Here is a 17,061-nt window from a genome sequence, read left to right on the forward strand (position 1 = left end):
TTGTTTTGATCTGGTTTATGTTTGATATAGCGCTGTAATCAGACAAAACTGGCACGGATTGAAATCTTCTATCTGCACAAATAAACTTGAGGTTAAATTAACTTTTTTACTATCAGAGCAGAGAGTGGTGTCATTATTCAATCACAAAGGTGTCATTCAGTACGTTTACATGAAAACGAAAAAAACGAACAGTAGCTTTAATCCGATACAATCAGACTTCGTGTGCATGTAAACACTTTACTCCGATAGAAATCAGCGTTCATAATCTCCATTTGAGACACCCAGATTATGCGATCGTGTAATCGCACTGAAACTAGACAAGGCTTGTGCGCATGCTCCACGACCCTGCACGTATACTTGGACAAGGACAGAGCTTGTCCAAGACCTCAAAACCAAATGTTATAAAAAAAAAAACGTTTTTTTCTTTGACAGTTGTCCGTTGAAATACCTTTACACCTTCTAAATTCTAAAATGTTGTGAACACGACCTATTAACTGCGATGTCTTTTCCCTGAGGAATAGCCTTTAGAAAGAGATGCATAAATTATAAAACAGATCATCTTTATAGCCTGTCTGCGTTCCTAATTGAGAGACTAGTCGACAGTAAACATTATTTTAGCTTTATTTTGATAATTGTAAAGACGGCAGCATTACTTAATCAAAACGTCAAACAAATAAATCAATAATACACTTAATGTCAATAACCTCCATAGAAATTAGAAACCTCCAGTCAACATAATTCATTCTAATCTAAAAAAAATAATTCATACTTAAATAATCGTTAGATTCAGCGGAAGTCCATGATTGATCTTTACCACACCACAAATCTGCAATACTAATTTGGCCTCTCCCTAATATCAATGAAATATTATAGAATAATACAATGTTGATTTTACCACATATTCAGTCCCCTCGTTATTGGTGTTTAGATGAATTGTTGCAGGGGACGTAATATTGTGTAAAATGTTGGATTGCTTTTGAATAAAACATTATGTACAATCAATCTGGATTTTGGTGCCATAGGTTATTACATGCTTTTCTTTTATCAGCATCAGTTTCATTTCAAGTTAATTTTATTTTTGTATGGACAAGTGTATTTCATTTTTATTCAAAATGTACTTTTATGAGCTTTTAACCCTGTTAAATTGGTGTTCATCATAAGCCTACCATTTAGATTTATTGAGTAATTCTGCATTGTTCTGCATTTCAGGCTTGATGTTATCGCTGTCCAGTTTTCACCTACCCCCTATGCCTTCCCACTTTCCTGTATCCATCCATCCATCTTCTGCTTATCTGGGGCGGGTCGTGGGGGCAGCGGTCTAAGCAAGGACTTCCGGACTTTCCACTCCCCAGACTCTTCCCCCAACTCCTCCAGTGGGATTCCGAGGTGTTGCCAGGCAGAGAGACCTAGTACAGCCCGGATGAGTGACGTGGACCCTTCACCTGCAGGAGGATCTGTAAGGGGCCGGTGCAGAGAGATCTGGGCGGCAGGGGCCTCGACGACCAGCTCTACACTTTTCTGTATTAACTTCTCTTAAATTCTATTCAGTTATTTTTGTAACGCCCAAAATCATGAAAGCAGTTGCCTTGCAATTCAAAGTCTGGGTCATGCACATAGGGTTGTCGACTCTCAAAGTAAAGGTGTTGCAAAGGCTGGTCATATTAAGAGCATTGACAATCAACACAGAGCAAGGCAAGTTTATTTGTAGAGCACAATTCACACACAAAAGGAAAAAAATGCCACATATAAAACAATAAAAACTCATACATGAAAATCCAATGCTCGCTGTGGTGAAATGCCATTATAGAGACAGTTTTCTGTTGTTTTGAACAGAAAGTGAATAAACCCATTTTTATTTTAAGCAGTTTAGGATCAATATTGCTGTTTACAATTTAAAACATGTATATAAATAGTGCCCTGCATATGTTATGGTTTGATTCTAAATCCCTGGAAACAGAATAACATCGCCTTTAAATGATGACGTCAAACTTTGCTCTGGAAACGCGTCACTCGTTCTTCCTGCTCGGCTCTCGATTACTCAGCCTGGATTAAACTAGGAAGTGAAGCTGTGGGAAAACAAAGCTAACAACGAAGCTAACTCTGATAACGTGGCTCTTATACGGCAGTTTAAAGTTGTGAACCTGAGATAACCAGCCCGTGTGCCTCCTGGAGTAGATGGTGTGCTGTTTATGTCCCGTTTGCGGTCATGTTTGAGCGGGTTGAAGCGGGGGGCAGCTCTTCTCCGCAGACTGTCTCCTCTGGACTGAATTATTGAGTCTCATCGCAGCTGTTTTGTGGCTCGGGGTAAGTCGGAGCAATGACATTACCTAACCGTAGTGTATTAGGCTTAAATGTTCACTTTTTCAACAACACCTTGGCTGACAGAAGGGTTTTTCACAGCTTACATGGCTAAACCGAGCAGAATCCATATTTACTCTGGCATATGTCTAGGCGACTTTCATCTGACAGTTTATGTATTTTACACTCAATGGTTAACTACGATTTACAAAAAGAAATGCTCATGATGCTATATCATACATGTAATACAAAAGTTACGTCCAATGCACTTGCAATGCAAAACAGTGTTCCTAAATTTGTGTTTCCTCAGTATGAAATATGGTGTTGAAATATATTGTATTCATGGATGTCAACTTCCTGTTTATTGGTGAAAATTTAAAGACTTTCTCATTCTAAAGATATAACATTTGGTTTTGAATTGCTAGATTTTTATGCATATCTATGCATATCTATGGCAGTAAATATTTTTCTGTCAGATTCAGACAATCTGAATCTGACAGAAAAAGATTTACTGCCATTGTCCCTGAACAAAAATAAGATTACTTTGGCGATTTGTTAGTGTGTAAGTTCATGTAAGTCTAACTTTGAATCATGTGTACAGGCAATGCACAGCTCGGGAGTGTCCCAGGACCCTTCGCAGGGTCCCACAGACCAAGCAGAACTGGTCCACTCACTGTCCAAAGACACGGCAGGTTCTAACGACCCCTCTGAGCTGGGCAGTCCACGCTCTACTCCAAACTTTGACCTTTTGAACATGGTGGTGTCCTACAAGAGGATAGTGCTGTTTCTGGAGCCTGTGGCAGATGCCATGGAGCTGACTCGTTTTGTGCTCGGGTGTGTGCTGCAGAGTCACATAATATCAAAGAGGTTGATCTGCCAAAGCTCTCTTTATATTTAAATTGTTGTTGTTTTTTCTAGATGGAGGATGCCCCTGTGCTCTCTGCTTGTCTGTATATTTCTAAATATTTTCTTCTGTACTGTAAATGAAGGTAAGACAGAGGAGTGTTTGTCAAACGTGGTCATAGAGCATTTTCTAATCTTGGTTTTGCCCTCCTCTTTAGTAGGCTGGTTCACAGTAGGAGTGGTGGCTCTGTCATTCCCTGCTGCCCTTGGTTACCTGCAGGACAGGTGCATGGGCAGAGCCTCAGAAGCAGATCTCCAGAGGAGACACTACCATGCTGTTTACCGCAGGGAGTTGCACGATGTGCACATCACAAAACAAGAGGCCATGATGGAAGTCAAAGATCTGTAAGAAACACACCGGAGAGGCTTGGGGTGTGTGGTGGGGAGGACATTCACTAGACTCGCATTTAGTCGATACACACATTCTAATTTTAAGATTGATCAAAGCCCAACGATCTACCTTTAGCTTTACATTACATTACCCTTCTAACTATTATGTCTGTCATGGTTTTGCTCAGGGGAAGGGCTTGAGACTTTGATCAAATCAACTTTCCTTTTTGCACTTGAATAGAACAGACTGCTTTCGAAGACAAAAAAAACAGCGTGAACAGGTGAACATTAGGCTGCACTTTGGCACCATCTGTCTCCTCCTCCTCTCTCGCCTTTGAGAGCTTGAGTTTAGAAGTTTTGCTGTGGGCTCGCATTGAGTGGCTGCTGTGCGCTCCTTTTGCCGCTCGCATCTAAACTCATGTAGGAGGTGTCAAAAATGTGCGGCTCACTCGCTCTCTTGTCAACCTCCGTGTGGTCGTTCAGCGCATTTATCCACAGTCACTTGTATACAAGACAATAAACTTTATATAAACCAAGAGGGCTTCGCATTCGACCCCAACTTCTTTTGCAATAAACTGGTTGATCGTGATTGACGGTTTGGAGACTACTGTTTGAGACATGCTAACGTCTCTGGCCATTCTGTGTGCGCGTGTGTGCGTGCGTGCGTGCATAGATATATTACTAATACTCGATCCGTTTTTGTTCTTTGCGCTCAGGTTAAAACACCTGGATGACTTGCTGTCTTTAGCCTGTCAGTCTGCTGAGGCCGTTTACAGAGTCCTCTATTGGGACAACCACACTATATCCTCAAGGTTTGTTTGTGAACCCTTTTTGTTTGCTCTGAATGACCAATGGAAATGCTGCTGATTTTTTCCCTTCGTTTTTTTACCTATTTTCAGATTTTATGGAGGGTTTTTGATTGTAATTTGTTTGCTCTACATCACTCCTCTGGGTTGGGTGCTGGCATGTCTCAACAGCGCCATTTTTCTGTGGAACAATGACTTCTATAGAGGTATTCTATATTATCACAGAATGTGACATATGTGCTTAGAAATAAGTAAATTAAACCATTTCTTCTTCTTATAGTTTTGATAAACTTGAAAAGTGTCTTCCAAATGGGGCCATTGAATTCCTTTGAGAGGGTGTGTGAAGAACAGGACCAGAGTCACTTGTTGGAAAGGACGCCCACACCCACCAGTGTGGAGGTATGAGCAGAAGAATGTGTTTAGTAAATGCTAAAATGACCGTAGCTCTAAGCTTCTTACACTCTTAATCCCAGACTGAGAGGAAATCAATCTTGTACCATGATGCAAATCTATACGTACTGCAGATTTGCCCCTCCCAGAAGCCTCTTTTCACAACTGTGATCCCATAAACCAAAAGAAGCCTAGATTATTGTGAACTCAAACAAGGCCTGTGACAGTAAATGGCCTTGTGTCTATTTACTGCAGGACTTGTCCCCAGGAAGTGTTGAGGAAGCTGAGGAGGCGGAGCCTGATGATGACTTCAAAGATGCTATTGAGGTAAAGAACTGTTTTATAAACCCATTTAACTTGAATGAACACGGTTTTGTTTGTTTAATGTGCTGTTTCTTAAGATCTATTCAGTCATCTAAATGAAACATTTTTCATGCATGGAACACCTTCCTAGACCTTTTTATGGTATTTTATTCACAAACCTGACAACAAATGGTGTTTTTTCTACTGTCTTTTGGCAATAGGAGGGTGCAGTTTCTCTGCAGGTGAGTGGGTCACCAGTCTGTTTACATGAGATCAGTGTTTTAGTTGAGAGTATTAGTACATTTAATGCATGTCTCAGATGTTCATAAACTTGGGCATAATACTGTATTCATGTGTTTTGCTGTCGATGAAGGAAACACCTTTGGTCCTTCTGGTAAGTAGCATTCCCTGGCTCCTGGCTTCACCATGGTGTTTTTAACTCCCCTCTTTTTATTTCAGTAATCTTTCTTCTTCTTTAGTTCAGTGACAATATCCATTTACAATATCTGGTTTTCACTAAGCAAAACCTTAAGAGTAGCTTCCTGCAGCTTTTAAATCTGAAATATATGTTTTTAGACACGACACAACACAATATTCCACCCATAGTATTACTTACTATACAGAGCATTCATTTAGCCATCTTGAGTCAAGTCTAGAGAGGAGTTTACTAATGTAACTAGGGCTGCAGGATTAATTGCCTTCTAATTAAAATTGTAACTTAAGGTCAACAATTTGCTTATTAATAAATAATTTAACAGAGTATGACATTTTCCAAATGCAAGTAATGTTGGTGTTACCACAGCTGATAATATTTCAATGTTCCCTAAAATGTCAAAGCTCCTCAACGTGTTTAAAATGTGCATAGTGAACTCGGGTGTGAATTTAATTGTAATTGCGGTACAAAATTGCAATTACCGGTAGATTAGAAAAACATTTACATGTAAATATCCAGCCACTCCAACAAGTATAAGTAGCACTAAGACAATTTGATAAAAAAAAAACCTTTATTTACATGGCCAAGTCAACATGTTTCGACATACAACTGTCTTTCTCAGGACTTACATAAAATACAGTACAATATAGAATTATGTCTGTGAATCTGCTGGTTTCTCATTGGTAAACACGGACCCTCTCCTCACTCATTCACTCAGTCTTGTCTTGTTAAACCCTACAAAATGCTTAACTAAGTATATTCATTCCCCAAACCTATTCTCTCTCACTCAGGAGGACGATGACAGTGGTCTTGGTGCTCCTGAGTTTGACACCATTTCTGAAAATGGTCTTCTGAGTCGTAATGAGCCCATTCGCAGTAAAGTGTCAAAGCTCACAGAGAGACTGCGTAAACGCTACCCAACAACCAGCACAGGTTAGATCTTCATCGCATCACAAGCATCTGAAGCATTTGAATCTATGTACGCACATTCATGTATTTTTGTTTGTTTGTTTTATTAAAAGGAAACTGTTCGAGCTGTAATGCTGTCTTCTCAGTACTGAAGAAAAGGGTGAGAACCAAAACCTATTTGCATCCCGATTTTGTGAATGTCTGTGAATGTTGTTAGATTATGTGGCTCTTGTTACAGAGAAATTGCAGTAACTGTGGGAACAGCTTCTGTTCACGGTGCTGTTCGTTTAAAGTGCTGAGATCTTCTATGGGGGCAACCGGTGAGAGCTGCATTTCAGTTCATAACTTCTCATAATTGCTGTTTATTTACAAAATGTTTTATGCCACTTCAGCTCCTGAAGCCCAAAGAGAGACTGTGTTTGTCTGCGCCACCTGTAACTCTTCACTTGTCAAGTAACAATGAGACACTTCGCACCCAGTGGTCAGTCATTCACTGTGTGTACTGCACTTTCACAAGTTATTGAAGGCGTTTCGATGCCTCCAAAATCACACCCCATTGGACTGGCCTTTTTAGTTGCTCCTTTTTAATGTTTATGTTGCTTTTAGTATTGTGTGCGTTTTTCAACTGGACCTATGATGGAGCAAAATGGTTTCCTGGTCTTTTCCCACCTGTGTTGTCAGGGAATTTACTTTTATATGTCTCTCCGCTTTCCATAATGTGAGAGTCTCTTAATATTAATTTAATATAACGCTCTGTGCAGCAACAAAACATGCAAATGTGTGTGGATATTTTAATAAATTGGGACTTTCAATTCAGAAATCATGGCTAAATAGTCAAAAAGGCTTAATATATGAAATAAATCTAAACTAAATAGATATATACAGTACAAATAAATATATGCAAAATAGTTAAATCATCTGTCATATATCTGCACTCATAATGCAGTGTTCATTCCTTCATATTCAAAAGGCAACAGTTATCTTGTTTTTTGCTCCTCCTGGTCTTTGCGTAGGCATATCCTCTGTTTCTGACCATGGCCCCGCCGGCTGAGGGGATTAAGATGCACAAATGGAGCGTGACATAACAATGATTATCTTTTATCAGTTTATCGGTCATTAGAGGCTGTGTTTCAATGTCTTCAGAGGGTGATTTGTTGCTCGAGGGCCTCATGTTTATATTTAGTGGAGCTGTTTTTGTTTTTACCCATAATTTATATTGAGCTTAAAAGCACAAGAGGATGGTGTATTTCTCACTGGTTCTTTATTACATCCATAAAGAGACAGGGCAACCACTTTGAAAAAGGCATTGTGTTCTTAAAAGCAGGACTTTAAGAAAATATGCCATTGCTGTAACTTTACCCATGAATCTTGGAGGACAGTTTCAGCCATGATTCAGAGACAGATGATTGTAAGTATGTGCTCTGCTTTTATTGTAATTGTGTGTCTTTAAATGTTCTATTATAGCTAATATATTTAATTTAAAATGCAGGCAAGTCATTCGATCAAGGCCTAATTATATTATTTCCTGTGTATATTGCCACTGGTTTGTGTTTTAACTATGCCACTAATTCACAATAAACTCATTGTTTGAATAACTATGTGTAACTTGTATCAGTATTTTACCACAATGCTTCATGTTGTATTGTATGAATTAACAAATAAAAATGGTCCTATATAATCAATGTTCCTTTTAAAGGGATGAGCTGGATTTAGTAAGTCGCGTGTGTTGCGCTGCGTTGGCCCCGCCCCCCGGCGCTGTCCCACTATAGCGATTTCAGCGCGTGCAAAGACTCTTCTGGCGGACGCGGATGGCAACATGGCGACAGAGGTAAAACGGACATCTCTTTTGATTTATGATTTTTCGTGTGTTAACTTAAAATTATTTCGTATAAAAGCGGCATATCCGAGCGCGCGCGGTGCATGTGTAAAATAGATGTGCGCTTCACCGATGATACAAATGCAGCTCTCTTGAACTAGAACGACTCTGTCCTACATTATCACATGTATTCCCCTGTGAGAACGCCCAGCCTCTAAGCGCAGAGATGATTCGTTTTAACCTACGCTCGTCTTTTACTGGAAGACGACGCAGAATGGTTCATAAAACGTAGCATGTTCTCATTTTCCGGACGCGTTTAAGTCGTCCGGATAAAACCAGAGGGTTTTTGTCTGTGTCGAGATGCCCAGTTAATCCGGTGACAGTTCACCATGGGAGCTCTGACCGTAACGCATTGTAGTGGCCCGTCACAAAAGGGAGATTCAGTGTTCAGCACCACGGACAGAACCAGCGGCGGCGTCCCGTGCATAACGAGCTTTTGTGCGCAATAGTTCACGCTTTTTCTCCGCCGAGTCTGCTGTGGATGCATTGATTTGTTGTGAGGTGTAATGACATGTACATCCTCTGAGACCATAGGAGACAGCGTGAGTGTGGGGGGCGGATAGAATGTCCAAAACTTGGAGCAGCCCCTAAAGCGATCGATCACATTTTTGCTTGGTCCATCACCGTCGTGCACTTCACAATCCGTCAACATCAGCTGCTGTTTGCACACAATACAAGTGTCAGGCGGATCAGAGTGTCACTGTGCGCCTCTCGGGGGTCTCATTGGCAGATAGGCCTGTCTTTATGCCACTTTTTGTGTGTGCACAGTTTCACAACTTGCAGGAGTTGAGGCACAGCGCATCATTGGCCAACAAAGTCTTCATTCAACGAGACTACAGCGAGGGGACCACGTGCAAGTTTCAGACCAAGTTCCCCTCGGAGCTGGAGACGAGGGTAATAAAAATAACTCAGCTGTCATGTCCAGTACAAGAATAGGCCTACACACATGTCACTGTTCATGGGATCTGCTTTTACCTGGGAAAAATAAGTTGAGAATGAGCTATGTTAAATTTCCCTTCTACAAACTTTTACGGGAGAATGTTTTTAGTAGTAAATAGTAGTGCTCATAATTTTGTTGCAATCCTATAAATGTCTTTTTATGTCTTTAGATTGAGCGGCCTCTCTTTGAGGACACGGTGAAGACACTAAATAACTACTATGCAGAGGCAGAGAAGATCGGGGGGCAGTCATACCTGGAAGGGTGTCTGGCTTGTGCTACAGCCTATTTGATTTTCCTCTGCATGGAGACTCGCTATGAAAAGGTCAGACGGACCCCTGCTGTTTCTAACTCATCCCTTAATCTAATGATACAACACCAAAAATATGATTATTCTCATATTGCTAAAGTTTTTAAATTTATGTAAAAAGTTGCATCTAATGTGAGTAATTAAAGAGAAATGGAAGGTAAATTTAATAGCAAGGACCACACCACAACAATGGGATACGAGAGAATATTTATTGATATTAGTGACGATGACAATGACATCGATGATAGATTGATGATAGATCAATTAGAGTTGGCTGTGTAGAGGCTCAGAATGGGGCTCCATCTCGGGTGATCAGCCCAGCCGATTCTTCCTTTAGATGGTGATGTGTTAAGGTGAGGATGATAGAGACTTGGGGAGGGAGGGTGGGGTTGAGAGAGCAGAGACAACAAGAGATGCTGGGATAGGCCTGTATAAATAGGGCTTCTGGGTAGAGGTGTGGTTAAAGAGTGGAGGTGTAGTTGTGGGAGGTTGAGGCCTGGTCCACCTCCTGAAACTCAGTCAATGATTAACAATTAACAACTATTGTCGAAAAAGATTCCGTTGTATCATCTGGACTCATCGACTGGTTTCAACTCTCATCTAAGAGTCATTCTCAATCTGCAAATCGAGTCTGGGAACTAGGTTTTTATTTCCTACTCTTTGTAGGCCCTGTCCACTGGGCCTCCTGATTTGGAAACTACTCTCTTTGTTTACTATCAGCCCTGTAATGGGCTATCTACATCCTATTGTAACCTGACATTAGCTCCCTCCTCACTGAGTACCTGATTAGCATCAGAATGCCCTGGCCAAGAGGGTTTCAAGACACTATTATATATGACCGGAGGATTGAATCTTAAACCTCCATTTCTGTTCAAAGAGGATTCTATTTTTTTAACCAAAATTGCCTCCTTAACTCGTCTTTCAAACCATCTTTTCTCCCTGCTTAGAATCTTCACCTCACTGTCTTCAATAGTGGTTTGTAGGTTTAAGATGAAGATGCACGGCGCTCTGTGGTCCTGAATTTGCGTTTCTTCAGTGCTGATAAAGCCTCCTGTGAAGTGGCTGTTTAGACTCTGTCCCGCTCTTTACAACTTTCATAGAATAGAATACACTACATTGCTCTGTTTGTAAAGAGTGGTACATATGTGAGACTAAACAGCCACTTAATTAACAACTACATATGAATTTAAATAACTCAATATTTCAAAATATCTAATCTAATTATTGGGTTATCGCATAATTCTAGTTATCAGTTTTTTCTGTCCTTATAAATGTAGCCTGTTTGAAAAGTGGTTGTCATTAATACTGTGTTTGTATTTGTGATAAATGTAGTCCCAAAGCTATACATAATCTCTAGACAATGGCTGGCCCAAACAGAAGACTTTAAAGATAGAGAACCATTATTTATATGTGTTTTTTTATTGGTCACATTTCTTTGCTTCATCGTCCCAGGTGCTGAAGAAGATTTCCAAGTACATCCAGGAGCAGAATGAGAAGATTTACGCTCCCAGGGGCCTGCTCATCACAGATCCCATTGAACGAGGAATGAGAGTCGTATCCTTACAGAAAACAACAGAAACATGAACATGTCTCGTCTGTCTGGACAGGTTTGTCTTAACTGCTCTTATCAGATTGAGATCTCCATCTATGAGGACCGGGGCTCCAGTGGCTCCAGCTCCAGTAGTAGCTCTGTGTCTGGCAGCACCACACGATGACGAGACAAAACTTCACCGCTCACATGTTTAAGGAGTGCTTAAGACACTGTCTCCATGTCTACCGTTGCTCACACAAAGCAATCGCAAGCAATTCATATAAGGACTATTAAGGAACCCTTCTGTCAGCAAATGGGTTAAATTTTTTGTGTTACGATGGCTCTTTATACCAAATAGATTTGAGTGTTGAGCCAAATATTGACTAAATTAGGCGTCAATGTCCAATTGTAAGGAACTGCAAGTGATACTTTGTGAGACCATATCATGAATTTGTTAAGAAGTAAAGAGCCGAAGACCACTAGCCTCACCAAACCTCATACCTCACTCAAATATAGTCCAAGAGTATTTATTAAATGGTCATTGAGGACATGATAAAAGTTTAAGTCCCTCTCCTTGCTGAACAGTGTAGCAAATGAATGACTCTCAGTATGTTTATAATGTAGCGGATCTTCCACAAAACATCTATTTAATTAAATTATGTGCAAAAATGAATCGGTTTCAGATTGTGAGACCAATGCTTCCTGAATTTGAATTATGCAAAATGACACTGTGCATATAATGCACCAATCTACGATGGGTCAACAAGTCTTCCTTTATTGTGACAAAAACCCACCCATCTCAATATTTCAACAAACCTCCAAAGATACAACTGCCAAAATCCTGCAAATGGGAATGTCTCCGTTATTTTGGTGGCATTTGAGGAATATTGTTTACATATTAATATTGTTTAAAACACATGCATATAATCATTGTCAAATAAATGCTGTTTCATCACTTTGCATCTGTGTTTTGTTCATGCATTTCAAATGAACAATTTTCAGCTCATGCCGTTGTCACAAAGCTTTGTCTCTGAGGCAACACAAACTGCAGATAAACAAGCATAAAGTCAGCCACTCCACATTTCAGTTTATTGCAATTCAAGAACAGGAATTAAACTGCAAAGAACTACATGTACGTTAAAATGACAATCAAGGCACATTCGAGCAAAGACCAATGAAAGAATCGTTTATACTCAGGGACTGAAGAGTGGAGACTGTAGTAAAATGACACCAGAGCTGCATTCATAAAAATGAACAAAGAACATCACCATATGTTGGAGTGAAGTGTTAGATTCAGAGATTTAAAAATCAACAAAACATAAAGACAATTCATGATCATTTAAAAGTTAGAAATCCAAAATGAATGAAAAAGTGCAAAATGACACTTTCTACATGGAGCAGAAAATGTGTGCAAAAGTAACAAAAACATTGACCCCCGTCCAAAACTCTTTGCATTCTCAACTTCAAATACCTGTAGAACATAAAACCAAAAAGTAAAATAAATGTAAAAATAAATAAATAATAATAATCTTATTTGTTTCAGCATTACACCTTAAGCGCTTTCTTACCTGCACAATGGCCATTCTTGACAGTAAAATCTTGGCCACACTAAAAAAGAAGGAGTAACTGGTATTTTTTTGCATTAAATATTTACCCTATTGAACATTTATTTTAAAGTCTTTTCTTACCTCTGTGTCATTAGCTAAAACAGACGTTGCTCCATCTCTGGGATAAGCGACTTCTAGCACAGAGTTCATCTCTGCGGGCTGAAGAGTGCGAGTCATTTTGGTGCCATCGGGCCAGGTCACTTCCAGGACCTTCGCCTCATCACCTCCTGTGTCCAAAACAAAACGAATATTTAAGTAACCAACAAAACTACAGAATCAACTGCACTTTAAAATCTGGACCACAAACAAGACCACGAGACCAGTAAGCCAAGTATTTATCATTAAAAAGACAGATTAAACTCGCAATTCACTCCCAAATTTCAAGATAACTCATTAAGATAACTAATTTCTTTATTTGGAAGTTGTGAATATAACTCCTTTAAAATCCCCCAAAATAATTAGTTGACAAATAAAAATTCAGATCGACCAAGATCCAGAGATACAGTCGACCGATCAATCAACTATACAACTACAGCCCTCGTATCTTCTTTGTTACCTTACCTGCCTTGAGACAACACATGGTAAATATCACTTTTGCAATAATCTGGGATATTTTAGTGTTGAAAATATGCACCGTCTGTACAATTTAATCAATAGAATATAACAGTATAACAGTTAAGTAAATAGATTGCAACTGTGTTTGTTCATCTGACAAAACTACAGAATCAAAATATTTCCTTCTGCAGATTAAATATACCGTTAGATGAGATTTAGTCATATTTTTTGCCATTATCTGGTCTGTTATTGTATTATCGCAATATTGATCACAGTTATCTGATGTTTTTTTGAGTCATGCCTCCATTCGTCAGGTAACGTACCCAAACCGAAGTGTGCCACAGGCTCCATCTCACAGAGGTAACCGGAGCCTCCGTCGATGATGCGCATGTGAGCTCCACTCTGACCGGTGAACACGCTCACTTTAGCTCCACGCGCAAACGCCCCAAACTTGCTCCGGGGGATGATCCGCAGCCAGTTATTGGTCGAGCCCTGACAGAAGGAGGAACAGCATTATGGATTGTGTGTACACGTTTTGAATAAAAGCATGTTCACCTCTCGTATTCATGCTTTTCTCTGCTTAACATATCAAAAATCAGGATGTAGCCGCTGACGTGGATGTAACTCACTTTAACAACAATGATCTGATTTATTTGAATGTCTTTTGTTTTTTACTTGACAACCCACCTGTGTGACTTTGAAAACCGATATTGGCTGTGGCGCGCTCTCTCCGTGTGCGATAAACAGATCCAGCTGCCCATCACCATCGAGGTCTGTGACTGTGCCTCCTGTACAAATAAAACTGAGTAAGAATACATTACAACGACAAAATAACAATAAAATGTGAATAATACGTGAGTTAGTTTGAATTAAGTGAGATATTTTTGTTACATTTTCTCCCAAGTGAAATACCTGTTCCTCTTCCCTGTGGCTCTGCAGCTTCCCCCACATTTAGTTCATCAATCATAGGGTCTGCATTGACCTTCCTGGACACCCTGAAGTGCCAAAATAAAATACATTAAGATACCATATGTAATTATAAATGTATAGTTATTTTTACAGTTAGCATGGAGACTGGTTGGAATGAAAACGTAATGTCAGAGTAAATAAAGGCCAAGTTAAAGATAACACTATGCAATTTTACAATTGGCTTAACAAACCAGCTCAACTACAATTGCACTTCATACGAATAATCTTCATATGGATATATACATTTGAAGATTTTTTTTTACCTGAAAACCCTATTAGGTGCGTTGCCTTGATATGCAATGTTGTTAAAGAACACTTCTAGTTCCTTGTCGTTATCAAAATCAGCAGCAATTATGGTGCGAATTGGAGAGGGGTTGGCAAATCCTCCAGTAGCTATGTTCTGTACACAAAGCCATGAAACATAAGAAAATATGCACAAAAGTGTTATTTTCTATCTTATTTACCCTGAATTTGGAGTCGCTGCCCTGTAGATAAAGTCTGTGTTGTCCATTCCAGTTTCCATACACTATGTCTGTCTTTCCATCACCATTGAAGTCAGCCAGAGCCACACCTCTGCCATGCTGGTAACTGTCCTCCACACCTTTTACCAATACAAAACCACAAGTCACAAGACTATCGAAAAACATAACCACATAAACGCTAGTCTGCATAACACTAACCTGCTTCTTTTGCCATGTTCACAAATGTCCCGTCTCCATTGTTCTTGAAGAGGAAATTTGCTCCATTTTCGTTGTCGCAAAACACATCAGACCTCGCCTGGTTCAGGATCGGTCCGACCACGACACCGCGGCCCCCTGTACAGCGCACACAGACGGTTAAAGATGTTTAAAAATGTTCTATTTTTCTATAATATGTGTCAATTGATCTGAGCAGAGGAGGCCTGGCCTAATGTGTAACTCCAGTTTTATGAATGTATAATTGTATGTGTAAAAAATGTCAAATTCTTGTATCTATTAAGTGAAAGTGAAAGTTTATTTATAGCAGTGGTTCTGAAAAGTGTTTCGGACACAGAGAGTCTAAACTCAGTATAAAGGCTGTAGACCTGTTTACAACTCATTTATAAAATACAGAGATATGGTGACCAGAAAATACTAACATTTGTGGAACGACAGAAGTAACTCAAAATCACGTGAGTAGTGCTACATTTTTAGGACAGTAATACAGTAATGCAGTAATATATTACTTTTAGCACTACACTGGGAAATATATAATGTAATACAATTTCAGAGCAACTTGCCATACACTGCAGGCTATAAATGCAATCTATACATTTTACTTTTTTACCACCCACACCAATGAGTTCTTACCAGTGAGTTTGTTGACTCCAGCTATCGCGGCTACGTCAGACAGAGCAATGGATCCTTTGGTCACGTCACTCGCGGTCTCATCCATTTCCAAAAGAGCGTGTGGCCCAACATTTCCACTGGCGTAGTTTGCAACATAGATTGAATAGCGCCCCATTCCCTGTTATACAAAAGCACAGTAATGTTAAGATGAATTGGGACATTAGAAGGATCATGTGCTCGTGACTAATTTACCTTTCTGTCAACACATGCCACTGAACGTCCTGCCATTCGATTAGCCACACCTCTGCGTACATTGAGCTCATCACTGAGAAGATCTTCAAAACGACCATTGCGAAATTTAAAAAGCTTGTCTGAATAAGTCGCCCTTCCTGAAGTGTAGAAACATACCATTAATGAATAGAAAATGTGTTACCATGCCTAAAAAACAAGGTCAGATCCAGTGCTTTACCAGAGTACGCATTATTAGTGTTGAGGAAGTAGATTTCCTCACGCCCGTCGCCGTCCACATCACAAGCAGTGACTCCGATGGCGTTCCCAGCTGTGTCCCTCAAGGCGTAGAACGGGGAGTTAGGGTCGTCCACTGCTATGTTCACAAGCCTGTTCAGAGTGCTGTCATATTTAAGGACCAGGTTAGGGCCATTGTACCTGAAAGAAGAGAAAGTGAACCCATATTAATTAGTTCACAATCACAATACACACAACCTCAAGCTCGGTAATCAAAACATATTAATGACTTAATGTGTAATAACGTTTCTGCCATTAGTGATAAACATGTAAAATACTTTATATATTTTTATATTTTAGTTGCATTTTGTCATGAATTGGTTCATGCTAGATAGGTACAATTGAAAGTAATTTTAAGCAATTTTCCATGTACATTCAGAAATACCCACCCTGCCACAACTACCTCCAGGCTCCCATCTCCATCCACATCTGTTACTGCCATCCCATAGTTGAGCTGAGTTGGGTTATGCAGCCGGTCTGGAGGCAGCACTGTCTGGGTTACATCTCGAAACAGAGACAACTGAACGAGAGTGGCATGGTGACAGAGTCCAGCCAGGAGAAGCCAACCCCACATGATGTTATTCTTATTGGGATGAGAAAAGATAAAACATACAATCTGAAATACGTTGTGTCAGTCTTTTTCCCCCCAAAATTCTGGAAAGACATTGCTTTATTTAGGCCTAACAAAAAGTAAGAACATTAAATTATGCAGCCTAATTATGATGATGATGGACTGAACATAATAGGCTATTGAGCAGTGTCAATATGCTATTATTTTCTGCAGAGCAATAACACGAAATCTACATATACAGCTCTAAAACATAAAACAAGCAAATGCATGTTTATTCTTTCATCTCCAAGGTGTGTCTTGCAGCACATCCTGATATAACTGGAAAAGCAGGAGAAGATGAAAACAGTCTTCTTACCCGTGGTTAAAATGTGCAGTGTGTCGTCTTGTCTGGAAGTCAGCGCACCGCACAAGATATATATAATTTCTTTGTGGTTTTCTTTCACCTTACACAAGTCATGTTTTTTTTTATTTATGAAACAGCTTGTGTAAGCGCAAGGAGTT

At 39.7% G+C, this 17,061-nt stretch overlaps 3 protein-coding genes across 5 annotated transcripts; 2 read left to right on the forward strand and 1 right to left on the reverse strand.

Annotated features, from left to right (window-relative positions):
- Positions 1 to 2,042: 2,042 nt before the first annotated feature.
- zfyve27 (zinc finger, FYVE domain containing 27) lies at positions 2,043 to 7,967 on the forward strand. 2 transcript variants are annotated; one of them, XM_072464015.1, is made up of 13 exons: positions 2,043 to 2,304; positions 2,900 to 3,132; positions 3,217 to 3,287; positions 3,360 to 3,546; positions 4,248 to 4,343; positions 4,431 to 4,543; positions 4,618 to 4,736; positions 4,983 to 5,054; positions 5,404 to 5,424; positions 6,255 to 6,396; positions 6,486 to 6,532; positions 6,611 to 6,692; positions 6,765 to 7,967. In XM_072464015.1, exons 2-13 carry the CDS (start codon positions 2,903 to 2,905, stop codon positions 6,827 to 6,829), a joined length of 1,245 nt encoding a protein of 414 aa, XP_072320116.1. In that variant the 5' UTR covers positions 2,043 to 2,304; positions 2,900 to 2,902; the 3' UTR covers positions 6,830 to 7,967. The 2 variants fall into 2 exon arrangements, with proteins under 2 accessions (XP_072320116.1, XP_072320117.1); XM_072464016.1 differs by lacking the exon at positions 5,404 to 5,424 and having other exon boundaries at positions 2,044 to 2,304.
- A 119-nt stretch (positions 7,968 to 8,086) lies between these two features.
- golga7ba (golgin A7 family, member Ba) lies at positions 8,087 to 11,986 on the forward strand. Its single transcript, XM_072464017.1, has 5 exons — positions 8,087 to 8,200; positions 9,017 to 9,142; positions 9,358 to 9,510; positions 10,948 to 11,049; positions 11,127 to 11,986. The coding sequence occupies exons 1-5, from the start codon at positions 8,189 to 8,191 to the stop codon at positions 11,208 to 11,210; spliced, it is 477 nt and encodes a 158-aa protein (XP_072320118.1). The 5' UTR covers positions 8,087 to 8,188; the 3' UTR covers positions 11,211 to 11,986.
- Positions 11,777 to 17,020, reverse strand: crtac1a (cartilage acidic protein 1a). 2 transcript variants are annotated; one of them, XM_072464013.1, is made up of 14 exons: positions 16,916 to 17,020; positions 16,379 to 16,572; positions 15,934 to 16,130; positions 15,717 to 15,853; positions 15,486 to 15,642; positions 14,838 to 14,972; positions 14,622 to 14,758; positions 14,421 to 14,557; positions 14,101 to 14,183; positions 13,876 to 13,976; positions 13,512 to 13,680; positions 12,715 to 12,860; positions 12,595 to 12,634; positions 11,777 to 12,262 (listed from the first exon to the last, which is right to left on the reverse strand). In XM_072464013.1, exons 2-14 carry the CDS (start codon positions 16,561 to 16,563, stop codon positions 12,153 to 12,155), a joined length of 1,734 nt encoding a protein of 577 aa, XP_072320114.1. In that variant the 5' UTR covers positions 16,564 to 16,572; positions 16,916 to 17,020; the 3' UTR covers positions 11,777 to 12,152. The 2 variants fall into 2 exon arrangements, with proteins under 2 accessions (XP_072320114.1, XP_072320115.1); XM_072464014.1 differs by lacking the exon at positions 11,777 to 12,262 and adding an exon at positions 12,311 to 12,497 and having other exon boundaries at positions 16,916 to 17,018.
- Between the last annotated feature and the right edge of the window lie 41 nt (positions 17,021 to 17,061).

The sequence above is a fragment of the Eucyclogobius newberryi genome, unplaced genomic scaffold (genome assembly GCF_026437365.1).
Source record: "Eucyclogobius newberryi isolate DKJ021-1_F unplaced genomic scaffold, fEucNew1.0.hap1 SCAF_4, whole genome shotgun sequence".
In the NCBI taxonomy this organism is placed as follows: domain Eukaryota; kingdom Metazoa; phylum Chordata; class Actinopteri; order Gobiiformes; family Gobiidae; genus Eucyclogobius; species Eucyclogobius newberryi.

Bases quoted from the DNA above. Each gene is read 5' to 3' on its own strand.
- zfyve27 (XM_072464015.1), top strand. From the start codon at position 2,903: ATGCACAGCTCGGGAGTGTCCCAGGACCCTTCGCAGGGTCCCACAGAC. The intron at 4,544-4,617 runs GTATTCTATATT...TTCTTCTTATAG, and splicing joins GAACAATGACTTCTATAGAG to TTTTGATAAACTTGAAAAGT. The intron at 4,737-4,982 runs GTATGAGCAGAA...TATTTACTGCAG, and splicing joins CCACACCCACCAGTGTGGAG to GACTTGTCCCCAGGAAGTGT.
- golga7ba (XM_072464017.1), top strand. The intron at 9,511-10,947 runs GTCAGACGGACC...TCATCGTCCCAG, and splicing joins TGGAGACTCGCTATGAAAAG to GTGCTGAAGAAGATTTCCAA. The intron at 11,050-11,126 runs GTATCCTTACAG...TGCTCTTATCAG, and splicing joins TTGAACGAGGAATGAGAGTC to ATTGAGATCTCCATCTATGA.
- crtac1a (XM_072464013.1), bottom strand. From the start codon at position 16,563: ATGTGGGGTTGGCTTCTCCTGGCTGGACTCTGTCACCATGCCACTCTC. The intron at 12,635-12,714 runs GTAAGAAAAGAC...CTTCTTTTTTAG, and splicing joins TTTTAGCTAATGACACAGAG to TGTGGCCAAGATTTTACTGT. The intron at 12,263-12,594 runs GTAAGAAAGCGC...TTATGAATGCAG, and splicing joins CAAGAATGGCCATTGTGCAG to CTCTGGTGTCATTTTACTAC.